The following is a 19,257-nucleotide window of genomic DNA, read 5'->3' on the forward strand; positions in this document are numbered from 1 at the left end:
CGCCAGGGGGCGTCATGCCCCACCTCCGTGATGGCGTCGCTGGTCGCCGGCTGGGTGGCCAGGACTGGGTCGGTATTAACCGCCCTATTCCTTAGCCTCCTCGGCGTCTCCCTGGTCTCCGTCGCGGCCCTGACTGCGCCGGTGTTCATCCCTGGCACGCCGTCCCTCCCTGGTAGACGGATGACCTGGAACAGAGTAGAAAGCTCCTTCTCTGCGTCGCGCATCCGCTCCTGGTCGTGATGCCGGATAATGAGGCCTCCTGGTAGGAAGCTCTCGACGGCCATGGTTGTCGAGATGATCCTGCCTCCTCGGCGAGGGCGCCGCATTCTGTCCAGGACGAGGCCCCGTTCAGAAGTTACAGGGCGCCCTGGCCTGTAGTACACGAGCAGCGCCTCGTACTCCGGGTCGGTGTGGCCTTCGGAGAAGAGAAAGCCGTCAGGGGGGTCGCACCCGTCCCTGTACGGCTCCGTCTCCACCTCGGTCTCCGGCTCCGGCTCGGGTGCAGGCGGCTCGTTCTCCTCCGATGCCCAGCAGTAGTCTGCTGCTCGCCACACGTCCGTATTCTTCATCCTGGTATTCCTGAAAGAGAATAAGAATAAGCGAGCACTGAGAAGTGCTCAGCTCAGACAAAAGCCCTTTCGAAGTCGTACTAATAAGTACAGCTGCCTGGTTAGCACTTGAAAGTACTGAGCGCCTGGCAAGGAGAGAGACAACGGAGCGACAGGCACGTACGACCTCTCGCTACGACAGTCAGCTGCTCCTTTCCCCCCGGCTCCTATCCAATATATACCTGAGAATAGACTTCAATTACCTCTCTGCCTCAGGTAGAACACCCGCAAGGTCATCCCCACTCACCACAGTAGTATGTATAACAACTCATTTGTACCGGGGACCATACGTTCCTGTAATTTCCTCCGGGCTGAAATTAGAGACATAAGCAACCTAAAAGTATTCAGAAGAATGTGCGGGAAATTTTACCTACATTCAGAATAATTTACTCTAAGAAGTACCCTCAAACGTTAGATTAAGTCAAATGAATAAAATGTAAATGTAAGATTAGTAACATTGTCAATTTTCGAGGTAAGTTTTAATAATAGTAATTACTATAAATTCATTTAAAAATGTTAAAAACAAATTATGATACTTTACATTTCAGTTAAATTACATTTTACGTTAATTTTAAATTGTATTAAACTTATTTTTAATTTTAAGTAGTTATAATGTTCTCTTTACACAGGTGTACAATTATGTGGTTTGGCATAATAGCAGGCTTCATAGCCTGAGCCCCGCCATGTACAGAAAGACATTGATAAATTAAATAAATAAATAAATAAATAAATAAATAAATAAATAAATAAATAAATAAATAAATAAATAAACAGCGTTATGAGCCTTACGACCACTACGGAGAGGTTTGGAATTGAATCCAGGTTTTCGGCATGCAATCTAGTGATTAAAAATTGTATAACAGCACCTCTCCGACACTGCCAGCCAACAGGTTGACGGTGAAATTCTTTTCGATCAACCACGGTGTCAGACCATATAGACTTGACGCCTCAACCATCATGGCCACCAGGCATTCGAGTACCAAAGCCTAAAGAACTACTTCACTGTCGGTCCTTCGGCATGCTCTCGCAGATACTTGTCAATATGGCAAATGAAGGTGATTTCTTTTACGTCGTACTGACTTACAGAGGTCTTATGATGTGATAGAACAGGACAAGGGCTAAGAAGAAAGCGATCGTGCCCTAATTAAGATACAGCTCTAGCATTTTCCTAGTGTGAAAATGCGAAACCACGGAAAACCATCTTTAGTAGCTATCGGCAATGGGGCTCGAACCCACTATTCCCCGAATGTGATCTAACAGCTAGGCTAGACATTGCCAGCCTATTTGCTCGGCAAACGCAGGTTAATATGCTGAGCGTGGTTCGTTTATGTCTATGGGAACGGGTTTAATTGGATAGTCTTAAGCTGAACTGAACAAACTGATGTTAAGAAGAAGAGTTATTGACTCCGGAACGAAATGGGATTGTAAATAAAGGGTACAGATCTCTGCACATGGTTATGAGGGTGTTTAGGGGTTGTAGTAAGGATGTAAAGGAGAGGGCATATAAGTCTCTGGTAAGACCCCCAATTAGAGTATGGTTCCAGTGTATGGGACCCTCACCAGGATTACCTGATTCAAGAACTGGAAAAAATCGAAAGAAAAGCAGCTCGATTTGTTCTGGGTGATTTCCGACAAAAGAGTAGCGTTACAAAAATGTTGCAAAGTTTGGGCTGGGTAGAATTGAGAGAAAGAAGGAAAGCTGCTCGACTAAGTGGTATGTTCCGAGCTGTCAGCGGAGAGATGGCGTGGAATGACATTAGTAGACGAATAAGTTTGAGTGGCGTTTATAAAAGTAGGAAAGATCACAATCTATATATATAAAATAAGAGTTTTGTCTGTACATTGCTAAGAATTCAAAATGGATGGTATTTCTGTATCGATCGTGTCCATAGTAGCAAGGAAATGCTTTTTAATTTTCCTTAATTTCTGTCTGTCTGTCTGTCTGTCTGTCTGTCTGTCTGTCTGTCTGTCTGTCTGTCTGTCTGTCTGTCTGTCTGTCTGTCTGTCTGTCTGTCTGTCTGTCTGTCTCTCTCTCTGTATGTATGTATGTATGTACATCACGAGAAAACGGCTGAAGATAATTTAATGAAAATCGGCATGTAAAGTCGGAAAATAAGTCGCTACAATCTAGGCTAGAAATAATGTTAATCACGCTGAAAGAAATGGTAGTTTAGGGGAAGGCCTAAAATTTAATTCTCAAATATGTATGCTATTATTGGTCCTGTCTTAATGAAAATTGGTATGCAAAGTCGGAAAATAAGTCGCTACAATCTAGGCCATAAATAATCTTATTCGCGCTGAAAAAATTGTAGTTTAGGGGAAGACCTGAAATTAAATTCTCAAATGTTTTTTATTAGTGGTCCTATCTTAATGAAAATCCGTATGCAAAGTCGAGAAATAAGTCGCTACAATCTAGGCCATGAATAATTTTATTCACGCTGAGTGGAATGGTAGTTTAGGAGAAGGTCTAAAATTTAATTCTCAAATATTTGTATTATTAGTGGTCCTATCGACAAATACTACATTACTAAAGTTATATAGTATTAAATTTCGGATCATTTATGTCTTAAACACTTTTACCGTACCGGCTATGATAACAGAGATATTCATGAATTTGGATTTTTGTTGCAAAGTCGATATCAGTCACGAGAAAATGGGTAGACAGAATTTAATGAAAATCATTATGTAAAGTCGCGGAATAAGGAACTACACTCTACGATATTAATTAATTGCGTAAGACGCCCTAATATCACAGTCGAAAGGAAACTAAATGTGAAAGTCTAAAATACAGAAAGCTCATATTATTGAACAACAATAACATTACAGTACATTGACCATTGTTTGTTGTGATGGGCTTTGTTTCTTTTGTTGCCAGTCATGCCCGATCGATGGGATTATTGCTGTATACCGAGTATTTTTTAAAATTTCTTTTACGTCACACCGACACAGATAGGTATTGTGGCGAAGATGGGATAGGAAAGGGCTAGGAGTGGAAAGGAAGCGGCCCTGGCGTTAATTACGGTACATACCCAGCATTTGCGTGGTGTGAAAATGGGAGGCCATGGGAAACCATCTTCAGGGCTGTCGACAATGGTTTTAGAACCCACTATCTCCCGAATGCAAACTGACAGCTGCGCGCCCCTAACCGCACAGCTAACTCGCCCGGTCGAACCGAGTATAACAGCCTGCCTAAATATTGTCGGGAAGTAGCTGGGGAGTTAGATAACTTTCTTCTTAAGCATGCCATTCCTCTGGTTCATACATTTTCTGATATTACTGGTACATAACAAACTGGTTCATCATAGCATTCGGAACAGTGGGAGAGGAGTGTTCACGGTTGTCTTCGGCTTCGGCCTGGTCATACCAGCACTGGAACTTTGGACTGTTAGATCGGCATCGTAGTACCGTTCGTTGAAAGTGAGAAAATGTGCGGTATTTCATTTTAGCGAGTATTTTATATGATAACATTGCTTTTAATCCCTACATTCCTACTGACGTTTTTCTAATGGCCTATAGTTAGGAAAACCACAAAGACAGTCTTAGAATCCCGTAGCGAAGCACGGGTACATCAGCTAGTCCCAAATATATCAGAATTAGGAATTTAGATTGATTATAATGTTTCCTTTATCCTTCCATCACCACCACCACCACCACCACCACCACCACCACCACCACATTTTATCCACTCCTCCTTCATTTTGAACTGAATGGTTCTCTGATGAGGTGTATTACTTATGTATTACTCTTATTTATTTACTAGCAAGATACCCGTGCTTCGCTACGGTATTATACTAAAATTTATAATTGGATGCTTTACGTGTTATATAAATTCGCCGAAATTCGCGATCTGACTCGTGTTCTGAGAGGATCCGCCAAAATTTGCGATCTGACTCGTTTTCTGAGAGATTACGGCAATGTTCCTCCCATTTTTCAATCTTTCTTTCCAGCAATCGATTTCGTACTTCCCGGGCTACGTCCAGGTATTCCACCCGGTCAGTTGGATCCCTAAATCTTTGCCAAATTTTCCTATAAGCATTTTTAATATGGATCAAATCCTTGAGGAGATCCGGCGTGGTGTCGTCTTGAATGCCTTGGCGGTACTGAACCCGCGGACGGACTGCATTCGTAGTCATTATCCTTCCAGGACACATTTCCAGCGCGGTCTGCACATTTTGACAACGGTCCAAGAAATTATTATTATTATTATTATTATTATTATTATTATTATTATTATTATTATTATTATTATTATTATTATTATTATTATTATTAGATGTTCTGGACCCCACAGCAAGATGCAAGACCGCTGCTTGGCGGTAAATTACATCTGCTGCCATTGTCATTGTTGAGAATGTGACCAGCACCATTGTCGCGCCTAGGCAAATGTGCGGGATTTCTGGCCATACGAATGACATACTTCCGTGCATTATTGACCTTATTATAGAGGTGAGCAATTGGACGGTCAATCTCATTCCTATCGTTTATTTCAAATGCGTTTAAATTTTTATTTATATGCCAGGAGAATCTACTGTAATCTAAGAACGTTCTCCGAAGGAGAAGATGGCTCTTGAAAACGAACCCAGGAAAGATTAAAAATGATCGGTTTATGATCAGAATAAGTACGTCGAAAATCTATAGCCTGTTTCCAGTCATTCGACAGGGTCAGGAATGGAATGAATAAAGCCCCCATCTAGCGGCGACAACAGGAATTGTGCCGGCTGCCGAAACCTGTCGCACTCCTCTGGGGCAATGATTAATGAATGACAAATGAAATGAAATTATATTGGACATTGTTGCTGGAATGAATGATGACAGGGAAAACCGGAGTATCCGGAGAAAAACCTGTCACGCCTCCGTTTGTCCAGCACGAATGTCATATGGAGGGACCGGGATTTGAACCACGGAACCCAGCTGTGAGAGGCCGGCGCGCTGCGGCCTGAGCAACGGAGGCTCCTTATAAATACATTATGAACAGTGAAATCAATTGGTCTCACCTCCTTTTGCACCCTACCGCCGTTAAGTTTATGTACCCCCCCCCCAAAAAAAAATTAAAGGAAGGCGTGATTCTTTGTTTAAAGGAGATTCCAAACACCAATGTTCACGTCTATTACCTTCAGTTTTGAGATAAAAATAATTCACCTTTTTCACTTTCACACTCCCCCCCCCCACTAAGTGAATTTTCCGGCAAAAAATACTTGTTTCTTTAATAGTAAAGGATCTTCTAAATACCAATTATCACGACTCTAACTTCTTCAGTTTTGATTTATGTGTCCTTATGAAAGGAATTCAATTCCTTTTCACTCCCGCCCCCCAAGATGATTCCCCCCAAAAAAGGGTTTTTCTTTGTTTTTAAAGGAGAACCATATAACAATTTTCACGTCTGTAGGCCCTAACAATTTTAGTTTTAATTAGATCTAAGTATTCTCATACAATTAAGTCAATTAATTTTAAATTCTTCCTCCCCCCTCCACATTCATTGTATTTTCCGAGAATAGGTGTTTCTTTCCTTTTAAAGCAGATTCCAAATATCAAATTTCACGTCTGTAACATCTTCATTTTTGAGATAACAGTAGCCTAATTAAAAGAATTCAACACAATTTTCGGTCACTTTTACCCCCCCCCCCCCCGTCCACCCAAATGGTATTTCCAAAAACTAAAAGTACACGTTTCTTTATTTCTCACAGAGATAAAAATACCATTTTCACTTCTGTAACATGTGAAGTTTTTTGAGATATACTGTATAAATTCTCATTTTAACATGTCACCCCCTTTTTAGTTCCCCTTAAGAGGAGTTTCCAAAAACAAATCACCTATGTTTCTTTACATTTACAGGAGATTCCAAATACCACTTTTTACGTCTGTAACATTCTACGTTTCTCATATATTCTGTAGATGTAGTCTTTCAAAAAATTCACCCCAATTTGTCACTCCTGTTTAACCGCCATTAATTGGATTTCCCCCCCCCCCCAAAAAAATAATACGTGCTTCTTTTTTAAAGGAGATCCCATATACGAATTTTCAGTTCTGTAATATCTTCCGTTTCTGAGATATATGTATCCTTATTAAAGGCATTCAACCCATTATTCACACTTTTAACCCCTCCTATTGGGATTTACAGAATTTTTTTAAAAAAAAAGTGTTCCTTTATTTTTAAAGCAGATTCTAAATATCAACTTTTGCATGTGCAAACTTTTCAAGTTTTGAGATTTATTTATTTATTTATTTATTTATTTATTTATTTATTTATTTATTTATTTATTTATTTATTTATTTATTTATTTATTTATAATCTTGACAGATTATAACGCCGCTTTTTGTTTTTGCAGGGTTTTTGAAATGGTCACCCAGTACTGTGAAACATTCAATGATCTCATTCCCCTATCTTTTGTACTGGGTTTTTATGTGTCTGTTGTGATGACACGATGGTGGAACCAATATGTCAGCATTCCCTGGCCAGATCCAATCGCTGTGTTCGTCAGTTCCAATATTCATGGGCAGGTAAGTCACTTTCTTCCTTTGCACCTGTAACGTGCTGTGATTTGATGTTGAAGTATTTTGAACGAATATACATGTGTCATTGTTATTTGTATATGGAAAAGGAAGTTTTCATCTTTTGTGAGTTTATAGAGAATATGACACTGAAAATTTACCCCAAAAGTGAAATAAAATGGCCTTTTTTTAATATCCTTAGCTTTTTGATATGAAAATGTCTAGTGGCTAGGGATCGTCTGACAAATTGGCGTCACGAAATTAGCGATTCAGAATGTATGGCGCAACGTTACCTAGCAACCGTGCAGGCTGTGATGTGAATTAGGCCCTACTGATAGATGGCCATGACTTAGAGAGAACATTATCAAAGAGGGGCGTTAGAGTACAGATGGTTGCTGTATTGATGGATGGCCATGGCAGAGAACCGTGTAGAAGGCTCTTTTATCGAAGAGACTTCTTCTTATCATACTCTAGATCAGGGCCTCTCAGGGTGCATGCACCAGTGCATTGCACTGTGCACGGTGCAAAAGACGACTTCGCTTGGTTGACCAGAGTGCAGACCCCCACTCCTCGATTTGGAGCAATAGCACTGTCTCTCTCTTTCCCCACGCCTGTCTCGCTCGCTCCGCCTGTCTCCCTCTTCCTCACTTGCTCCGTAGCGCTCCAAATCCGAGCCGAGCTTAGCCGAGTAGCTCAGAGACGAAGCGTTGGTCCGAGCCGAGAGGGACCGATGCACTGTGCACAGGAACTCTGCGCCTCAGTTTGCACAATGAGATTTTGGGCGTTTGAGAGACTCTGCTCTAGAGAATTGATTATTTCATTCGTGGTAGTTTAATAGTTCTTTAATCACCTCCCCCCTTTCGATGCACTGAATCCTGTTCTTAACTCCAAATTTCATGCAATATGTCTCTCAAAAACGACCCGTTAGATGCAAATAAACTAATCGTTATCAATTCATTTATAATATGATTTTCTCAGGGAACATTTGACACCATTTTCTTAATATATTATTTTAATATTCTGTATGGAAAAAAGTTCATTCGACACTTCATACCGTACCATGTCGGCATGTAAAATGTCTCTGGTGACACATTTGGTGTTTACCCGACAAATTTAATTAAAACTCAGCCGTAGTTCGCCCAAGAGAGATCTAGGTTACTGTGACATCTGATAGAGTGCAAGCGGCCTAAATGCCCCCAAATTACAATGCTGCACTCAGTAGCTGAGGCCATATTGTTATTGTTGTTCCGGGGATTCTGCGGAACGTAGGGGTGCGAACACGAATGGGTGGATATTAAACAGTCACAAGAATAAATTAAAACTTTAAAAGTGGCAGTTTTATTTCCTTTCTTAACCTTCCCCCTTTTTTTTTCTCTTTTCAAATCTTAATAATTTGCCAAGTAATTAACAATCCGTTACAGAAGTGTAGCTCGTAAGCTTCAAAAAAACTTTCAGAAAGATCTAGAATAATCAGATAACAAATTTACAGGCGGAGCTTGAAGCTCCGAATTACAATTTTTACCTGAGCACTACCGCTCCTTTCAATCAATAGTCAAGGAGACGGATCTCCCAATTACTTTTACACCACTAGTAAAGAGCATCTTTGCTCTACTTAGGAATCTATTTCCGAAAATTCACACTTTCCAGGCCTGTCTAGGCAGAACCTACATTTAACAATATTAAACAGTATTCACTGTCTTAACTGCTCAACAATCTGATATCTTTAACATGAAAGTAATGGTAAAAGCAAAAGATTAAATTTACTGGCCTAAAAACCAAACACTTGCGCTCCTTAAAATTTATGTGAAATGCATAAACCCTATTTGACCTTATGACCCGACGTTACAGAGGCTAAGCCTATACTACTGAGGTGACTGGATAGAGAAAAATATTTAAGTTACAAAAATCACAAGGTAGAAAAGGTTACAAAATCATAGTCACCTCAAAATCAAGTTGAGAGGGTACCTCACTCTCTATTCCCTCATTTCGGTTAAGTTCCTTCGACTTTGTTTGAAATTTACATTTTAGAAAACAAATTTATATTACTAAAGAATTGAAACTTTTCCCTCGAGCTAGCTTTCAAAGACTATCACAGATCTGCCATTACCTTGAGCTGGTGGACGTCCCGAAGATGGATGAGGCGGCCTCCGCCTCCGTTACGAACACACTCTAGATAGTAGACTGTAGCGATCACTAAGACAACCTGGTCCGAAAAGTGCCAGCTTTTATAGCAGACGGGAAGGTTCCAGAAAACTCTGGGCCAAGGGCCCGACACACCCCCAATTCTCATTGGATAATCAAATAGATATCAAAATTTTGTCATTGGTGATTAATAAATGTACAAAATTTCTGATTGTCCAACGCCTTAAATTGACGGAAAGAGACAGAAGTGTTGATAACTTTTAAACATCAAAACAAACACTAAACATTCCAGTTTAGGAAACCTTTACATACAAAATTTATCTAGAATTTTAATAGTTCATCTTTACACATGGGGGCACAGCATAAGTTTACAGTAGCAGTATCTGTTGAAAAATGTTCAAACTTCTTGTACTAGTTGTTGCAAGGTTTATATTTCAGATGGCATTCTCCAAGGCGCTTAATTTAAATGCTTGGGGCGGGTGTACCTCCGGTACAATTATTATTATTATTATTATTATTATTATTATTATTATTATTATTATTATTATTATTATTATTATTATTATTATTATTATTATTATTATTATTCAGCTAGTGGTCAGTTATTTTGCATAACGGATAAGTGGAAATCATTCTAATAATATTCATATCAAAAGAATAAATACGACTGTAGGCGACCTGCGCGTCGTGATGAGGATGAAATGACGATGAAGACAACACATACACCCAGCCCCCGTTCCATTGGAATTAACCAATTAAGGTTAAAATCCGTGACCCGGCCGGGAATCGAGCCCAGGACCCTCTGAACCGAATCGAAGGCCAGAGCCCTTTCAAGGGCGTTAAGTGCCGTGGGGTTTGGTTTGTATTAGTCTTATATTTGGACACTTTATGAAGTGTGGCAACATTCGTCAGTTTTCAGTCACAAAGCCTTATTTTCTTTATTTAGGTCACATTTTAATTTTCTGGTGTTTGCTGATAGATCTCGTTGAGATTAATAAAATTTCACCTCTCATGCGCCTGCGCGGCATACACACTCCAAGCTACACCGCGCGGTAGGAGACTTTCGACCACAAAAATCACACCTTACTTTGGTGGCCATCTTGTGATGACAACATGGGCATTAGATCAGCTATCTTAGTCATGTCTTGTACACTCATCCTTGTCCTTTAAAATAATATAGAAACCATTACCATATATTTGGTACTTTATCAGCTATAATATTTTGATGCATTTCATGAAAACCGTCACCGCCATCATTCATCATTGATGTACATTTAGGGCTGTCCCGCAGGTGGCAGATTCCCTGTCAGTTGTTTACCTATTATTTCAATTTTATCGAACAGTAGCTGGTGTACGCGTGCTTCGCTACGGAATTCTACATTGTATACAGAATTCTAGGTGAAGTCGCGTACACGTGAATAAGATTTTATTAAATTGCTAAGGTATTTAAAAATGAAATTTTAGGCGCCTTCCCCTAAACTACCATTTCATCCAGCGTGAATAAAGTTATTTATAGCATAGACTGTAGTACTTTATCCCCCGACTTTACATACCGATTTTCATTAAATTCTCTTCACCCATTTTCTCTTGGCTCGGCATTGATATGGACGTGGCAGTAAAAGTCGAAGTTCATGAATATCTCTTGTTATCATAGCCGGTACGGTAAAAATGCATATGACATAAATGATCGGAAATTTAATTCTGTATAACTTCAGTTATGTAGAATTTATCGACGGGACCAACTAGATTTTGGAGAATTGAATTTTAGGCCTTCCCCTAAACTACCATTTCACCCATCATGAATAAAATTATTTACAGCCTAGATTGTAGTGCCTTATTCGCTGACTTTACATACCGATTTTCATTAAATTATCTTCAGCCATTTTCTCGTGATGGATGTACAGACAGAGATGACGGAACATTGAGTTCATTTCCTTGTTACTGAGAAGTAAGTTACCATTCTTTTTTAATTCTGAGTAACGTACAGACGAAACTCTTACTTTATACATATAGATTTATCTTGATAAACCATTCCATATTCTTTTACGTTTTGCGTTTTTGCAGTCTTATTTCCATCACTCTTCCCAGTAGCATTCAATAGCGGCGACACACTTTTATTATTATGTTTCTCTGCAGGAACGAAGGTTATAAAGTCCTTGACATGACCTTCGTGACAATGAAACGTATTGATTTCTACCCCCTTCTTTGATGAACAGGGAGGAAATGGAGAATCTGTACCACAAACATGCTCTTTCTTTTGTCTAGTTTCCTTCTGTGCTAGTCTCTACTGTAGTGGCAAAGTATACTGCATATATATCAGACCAAACATGATAGAGCATTCACTCGTACAGCTTTCCTACATTCATTATTTTAATTCAATGGAGGTAGTGTGCAGTGTAAAAGGAAATAAAAATTGATTGAAGTATCAGGAACGAATATCGTGATAAATGATTGAGATGAAATTTCTGAATTAATCTTGCTTTTTGTGTCCATGTAACACTTGAACGTCAGAAAATTGAAGGATTCCGAATAAATTAACTGTGAAGTTCAAAAATGAAATTCAATCTACCGCCACTCTTAAAGTCCTCTGTTGAATCGGGAATCTAATTTTGACGGTATATACAGTAGGTATTCTGATTAATAAATATTCCCTAAATGTTTCACTACCATGTACACTGACTGACAGTGACAATGCAACACCAAGGAGGAGTGGTTCGAAAGGGATGAAAGTTGGGGAAAAAACAGAGACGGCACGGACGAATAATTGATGTTTATTTCAAACCGATATGCAGGTTACACAATGGGCACGGCATCGACTCAGTAGGATGTAGGACCACCGCGAGCGGCGATGCACGCAGAAACACGTCGAGGTACAGAGTCAATAAGAGTGCGGATGGTGTCCTGAGGGATGGTTCTCCATTCTGTCAACCATTTGCCACAGTTGGTCGTCCGTACGAGGCTGGGGCAGAGTTTGCAAACGGCGTCCAATGAGATCTCACACGTGTTCGATTGGTGAGAGATCCGGAGAGTACGCTGGCCACGGAAGCATCTGTACACCTCATAGAGCCTGTTGGGAGATGCGAGCAGTGTGTGGGCGGGCATTATCCTGCTGAAACAGAGCATTGGGCAGCCCCTGAAGGTACGGGAGTGCCACCGGCCGCAGCACATGCTGCACGTAGCGGTGGGCATTTAACGTGCCTTGAATACGCACTAGAGGTGACGTGGAATCATACGCAATAGCGCCCCAAACCATGATGCCGCGTTGTCTAGCGGTAGGGCGCTCCACAGTTACTGCCGGATTTGACCTTTCTCCACGCCGACGCAACACTCGTCTGCGGTGACTATCACTGACAGAACAGAAGCGTGACTCATCGGAGAACACGACGTTTCGCCATTCCCTCATCCAAGTCGCTCTAGCCCGGCACCATGCCAGGCGTGCACGTCTATGCTGTGGAGTCAATGGTAGTCTTCTGAGCGGACGCCGGGAGTGCAGGCCTCCTTCAACCAATCGACGGGAAATTGTTCTGGTCGATATTGGAACAGCCAGGGTGTCTTGCACATGCTGAAGAATGGCGGTTGACGTGGAGTGCGGGGCTGCCACCGCTTGGCGGCGGATGCGCCGATCCTCGCGTGCTGACGTCACTCGGGCTGCGCCTGGACCCCTCGCACGTGCCACATGTCCCTGCGCCAACCATCTTCGCCACAGGCGCTGCACCGTGGACACATCCCTATGGGTATCGGCTGCGATTTGACGAAGCGACCAACCTGCCCTTCTCAGGCCGATCACCATACCCCTCGTAAAGCCGTCTGTCTGCTGGAAATGCCTCCGTTGACGGCGGCCTGGCATTCTTAGCTATACACGTGTCCTGTGGCACACAACACGTTCTACAATGACTGTCGGCTGAGAAATCGCCAACGCCGTGTCCCATTTATCGTTCGCTACGTGCGCAGCACAGCGGCGCATTTCACATCATGAGCATACCTCAGTGACGTCAGTCTACCCTGCAATTGGCATAAAGTTCTGACCACTCCTTCTTGGTGTTGCATTTGCTCTGTCAGTCAGTGTATATGAGAACAATATTATTTCTTCACTTGATTAAATCAAATCATTGTGCCGGGCAAGTCATTTTTTGTAGTATAATAATAATAATAATAATAATAATAATAATAATAATAATAATAATAATAATAATAATAATAATAATAATAATAATAATTTCTTCACCGGCCTTTACAATACGAACTGTTTTCTCATTTGCAATAATTTTTCTTTTGAATTCTTATTGTCGATAGCAATAATTTCCGGTTTTCACATATAAGCATGCAAATGAATTACAGAGTTTGGTGAAGGTGAAGTCTTCTTGATCCTACTTCTACGGCTCATAAGTCCATGTCCCCCAAGGAAAAAAAAAAAAACATCAAGAGAAATCTCAAATAGCTTACACTTACGTTCAGATACTTCATGTAGGCCTACCAGGGATAGGAAAGGCCTGGGTGTTACCTCAGTGCAGAGACTTGCCTAGCGACTCGTCTGAGGGCTTTCTATTCACAGAGACTTGCCAGTATGCACTTAATTCCAATGGCAAGATTTATAGTAGACCATTGCAAAATACTAAGAATCTCTTACTTTTCTTCGAAAGATACTGACAGTATGATAGCGCAACCTTGTACTTGTAGATATACCTAGGTATTGAACCCGTCGTTGTCGGGTCACTAAAAACATACAAGAGACAGAGCGCACGTCAACTAACGACAAGTCAGTCAGTCAGTCAGTCAGTCAGTCAGTCACTCCTCGACCCTGAAGTACGGTACTTTGGGAGTAACATCTGATTGTACCCTAACGTTTAAACAGCGCTGCATCAACACCAGAGGGAAAATCAGCGTCCACATCATCATTCACAAGCTGGCGGGCAAGACGTGGGGTGCCAATCCAAAAACTTTGAGAATCTCAGCCCTGGCCTTATGCATCTCAGCCTCAGAATATGCCTCTCCGCACACAATGCAAGTCAACATTGCAGTATGGCTCGAATCGTAAGTAGTTGACTAAAGCCAACTCCTGTCCAGAAGCTACAGACATGGACATACGTATCCGTACAGCCACTAAGAATCAACCAAAGTCCCATCGTCGTCATATGACGAAGCGACGTAAAGCAACCTGTAAAAAAATTTCTGTACGTCGCACCTACACTGGTAAGTCTTCTTGATTTGCACGAGACCATTTTGCGTCTTCCAACAGTAAACACAGTGTTCGATATACGTCCGCGGATTGCCTGGGGTAGCCTATTCCCCGAGAATCGATGGCTACTTAAATTCTTTGTTAAATTACGCTTTTCTTGGAGTACTATCCGTAAAACTTTTAGTGACACTTCGTTTTCCGGGGGTGAGGGGCAAGGAGAGAACTCAAATGTTTCAGTAGAACTGCCAACTGAATGGAGCCGAAATCTGAAATGTATAATCGGTATGGATTTTCCAAACCTTTATCTTAAGCCCACGACTGCATCACATCATGTCTCGAGACTTTTTTCATCCGGAATAATGAATATCCACAGTCTGTTTCCAGTCATTCGACCGGTCAGGAATGTAATGAATGAAGCCCCTATTTGGCGGTGAGGGTAGGAATTGTGCCGGCTGCTGAAGCCTGTCGCACTCCTCTGGGGCAATGATTAATGAATGACAGATGAATGATATTGGAGAGTGTTGTTGGAATGAAATATGACCGGAGTACCCGGAGAAAAACCTGTCTCGCCTCCGCTTTGTCTAGCACAAATCTCACATGGAATGACCGGGATTTGAACCACGGAACCCAGCGGTGAGAGGCAGGCGCACTGCCGCCTGAGCCACGGAGGCTCTTTCATCCGTAATAATATCAAGCATAATAAAATAATTAGCCCGGCCTACCTTTTCTTACCAGGGTTGCCTGGAGATTTGTTAGAACGAGAGGCAGAAAATGTCCTAATCCTCTTCGTGGAAAACTATTCCAGTATATACAGCAGCTCAATCGACTTACTGAAGGTGAAGAGCAGTGGTTTATTTTCCTTTTCTCTATTACAGCTACCTACTATTTTTGCTTTTATCAGTGGCGGCTCGTTTGGGAGGCGCTAAGGCGCGCTCCCCCCACGGGGTTCCATTAAATTACGGAATTTTAATCTTAAATGTTAACAAGCGAAATATTTTACTATTATTATCAAGGGCGCGAGTTGTACTGTACTGCGGCCCGATGCGCTGCTGGCCCGGCGCAGGAGGGCGCTCTCTCAGAGCGGACCAAATACTCCGAGTCTCGCGTCTCGCTCGACTGGCCTTGAGGGAGCCAATCAGAGGCACAGTAGAGATGTGCTGTTCTAACGGAGATTCCGGCGCGTTTCTGCCGCGGCCCATGGTTGCAGCCAACCTACCCGAAACATTGCTGATTTGATTTCTATTTAACAGGGGTCACTTTGTGCCATTTCTCTCCTAAAACTAGGAACTATTTCACTGAGGCACTTACCTGAGTTAAATGTGCTGGTATATATTTAAAATAGTCTTGTAGTTTTTAGGATTATTAACTAACGAAACGAGTAACGACTGTAACTACTGTCTCCTCGCACTTGACTCATGTTGGCCATACTCACTGGAGAGCGCGATGTTTAGCTGTGTGTTGATGAATGATCTCGTGAGGTGACTGTGACGAGGTGAAATTAGGAGAAAGGTTGTGATTTATATGTAGGCGTGTAGTGTTATGTTTGCACTTCGTACAGTATGATTACCATCGAACATATTAAAGAACTAACGTTTTCTTCTCTTTCTATCGAGAAGAAAGTCGAACTGAAGAAGTGTGGTAGGCCGACACCAGACTTCTTGTTGAAAAGACCGGAGACCAAGGAAAATGAAAATAGGGCTTTCCAAAGACAAATTAATTCTCCTGACGTATATAACAAGAACGCGCGGATATGTGGAAGTGATATCTCAGAAACCTTTTACTGCATTCCTTGCCTGCTATTCTCCCGTTCTAGGAAAGGAGATAAATGGATCACCACAGGGGTGATATCAATAGTACCATGGACTTTGAAATGCTTGGTAAAGTCAATGTCGTGTCTTGTTTGAGTGATCACTACAGCGAAACTATTCGTAAACGTAATTCGATCGTGGACAAGAACAGGCAAATGTTAATAATAATAATAATAATAATAATAATAATAATAATAATAATAATAATAATAATAATAATAATAATAATAATAATAATAATAATAATAATAATAATAATACAAACAAAAGCGGACATGAAGAACGCACAAATTCAACCCGAAGACATTTTGAATCGAAACATATATAGAAAGAAAATTGACACGTGGGAAGTTACTCCAGAGAATGAAGTACCAAAAAGAGCAGGTACCAAGTGGACGTAAGAAAGGAAGAGGATCTTTAGTCAACAGATGAAAGCATATCATAACTAAAGCTTCGTGTGTTCCAAAAGGGACCATTCACGCATAATGATAATAATAATAATAATAATAATAATAATAATAATAATAATAATAATCATCATCATCATCATCTGTTTACCCTCCAGGTTCGGTTTTTCCCTCGGACTTAGCGAGGGATCCCACCTCTACCGCCTCAAGGGCAGTGTCCTGGAGCTTCAGACTCTTGGTCGGGGGATACAACTGGGGAGTATGACCAGTACCTCGCCCAGGCAGCCTCACCTGCTATGCTGAACAGGGGCCTTGTGGAGGGGTGGGAAGATTGGAAGGGATAGGCAAGGAAGAGGGAAGGAAGCGGCCGTGGCCTTAAGTTAGGTACCATCCCGGCATTCGCCTGGAGGAGAAGTGGGAAACCACGGAAAACCACTTCGAGGATGGCTGAGGTGGGAATCGAACCCACCTCTACTCAGTTGTCCTCCCGAGGCTGAGTGGACCCCGTTCCAGCCCTCGTACCACTTTTCAAATTTCGTGGCAGAGCCGGGAATCGAACCCGGGCCTCCGGGGGTGGCAGCTAATCACGCTAATCACTACACCACAGAGGCGGACAATAATAATAATAATAATAATAATAATAATAATAATAATAATAATAATAATAATAATAATAATAATAATAATAATTGCATATGCATTACACCGTATAGTGTTCGAAGTGTGTATCTTGATGACATGGTTTGAAGAACTTGAGATATATTATGGAATTATGAAACTAAGGCGCGCCCCCCATTGCTCATATCCACGAGCCGCCACTGGCTTTTATTTTTATGTGATGTTTCCGAGAAGAAGTTCTAAGGTGTTCTTGTGATGTAATTGGATTTTCCTCCATTCTAATAAGTTTCAAAAGTTCAGTTTTACCCATATTATTCTTTGCTTTACTGTATAACAATAGTATTCGAAGTTTTGTGATTACAGCGCCAGATGTCTTACCGGGGATGTATGATGGATTAATTTTTGGTTTCATAGGTTGTCAATCCGTATCTCGAAGATAACCGAGGTGTACCGATTCAGCACTAGGGTGCCGAAGTGTCACAAAGTTTCGCGGGTAGTACATATTATACGTGAACCTTTTCTTGAGCCCGATTTTTACGGGGTGAGAAGCAAGGAGGGAGCGCTGCCGGTTCCGATTATACTGCCAACTGGATGGAAATGAAATCTGAATTGAATCGATAATATGATCGATCGATATGAATTTTCTAAACATTTCTTATCTTACGCCAACAACTCTGTCACACATACATTATATAACATTTCTCGATGCGAATCTTGTTCCTAGCATGAATTTTATAGTTCGGCTTTGCTGTGTAAACCAACACCAGTACTAGTTCGTAAAGTGTACGCCAGTTGTCGCACAGCGATGTAGTTTGTTTCAAAGGTTGCCAATACGGATGTCGAAGATAACCGAGGTCTACCAATTCAGCACTAGGGAGCTCAGGGTTCAAGAAAAGGTTTGCGTATAGTGCGTGTTTTGTCGGAATATTGGAACATTTCCTACATACGAGCCCAACGGAAAATCGTGATGCCGGAACGTTTTAGACATACGAGCTTAAAGAGTTAAACACGTTTAGTTAATTTTTCTAGTTCGGATACTGGATGTTTGTAGTCGTCCTGATACACGTCTTCACTTCCTCGTCGTTGGTTGTAACTCTTATCCAAGTAAACAAATTCTTTAGCAGTTCACATTTTCACTCTCACAGTGGTTTGTGAATATGTTTCATACGACTTAGTAGCCCGGTCTTGCCATAAAACATACGTCAACACAAATCACATGGATGGCTGGAAGGGGGCTGAACTTGATGCAGCTTCCGTGCTCGTCATTGAGTCTCTTCATGTCTACGTTGTTCCTCTTCAAACACAGTAACCGGTGTAGAAACAGCATGGCACCGAAATGTACGATTCTCAGCAAGCGTATACCAGGATTGAGTATTAATTCCAGGTCTTTTCACGATATGCTTTAGCTTATCCTTGAAACGCCTCAAAGGGGCTTCATGAAATCTTATGCTGGAATAGAATTCACCATACAGGAGTTGACTAGGAAGCCTGGCATCACTCATGCTGCAGCCCTATACATCTGAGACGATGACTAATGATGGTAGCCTAAATGCTTATAGAATACTCTCTCTCAAGAACTGCAAGGTTGGTGACACGGTCCTCCCATGTGGTGTTCAAGATGTTCACCTACACAAAAGGTATCATACTACTAACCACCACAGAAGCACGCAATAGTGAAAACATTTACCCATACAAAGGGCACTAGGGAAGTTTTGCAATGTGAGTGAACGCTTTAGACCTTTTCAAAATAATTTCCACCACACTCAATACACTTTTCCATACGTCAAAACCAGTCACTGAACCAACTCTGCCACTTTTCTTCGTTTACATTTTTCACACTCTTGATCCCATGCTGCCAGAAGCTCCTCGTTGGATGCAAAACGTCGCCCTTTCAGCTTCATCTTCACTTCTGGGAAGAGTGCGAAGTCACATGGGGCAAGATAAGGACTGTATGGAGGGTGATCAAGCACAGTGAACCCTGATCTGACAAGAAAATCCATTGTTACATT

The 19,257-nt window shown here is 41.5% G+C and overlaps 1 protein-coding gene across 1 annotated transcript in view; it reads left to right on the top strand.

Moving 5' to 3' along the window:
- Positions 1 to 19,257, top strand: part of LOC136871906 (bestrophin-2) — a 99,730-nt gene that overhangs the window by 51,435 nt on the left and 29,038 nt on the right. Inside the window, exon 3 of the mRNA XM_068227396.1 lies at positions 6,935 to 7,106. Within this exon, the coding sequence (XP_068083497.1) occupies positions 6,935 to 7,106 (172 nt within the window). The remainder of the gene's footprint in view (positions 1 to 6,934; positions 7,107 to 19,257) is intronic.

The sequence above is a fragment of the Anabrus simplex genome, chromosome 4, assembly GCF_040414725.1.
Source record: "Anabrus simplex isolate iqAnaSimp1 chromosome 4, ASM4041472v1, whole genome shotgun sequence".
Taxonomy (NCBI): domain Eukaryota; kingdom Metazoa; phylum Arthropoda; class Insecta; order Orthoptera; family Tettigoniidae; genus Anabrus; species Anabrus simplex.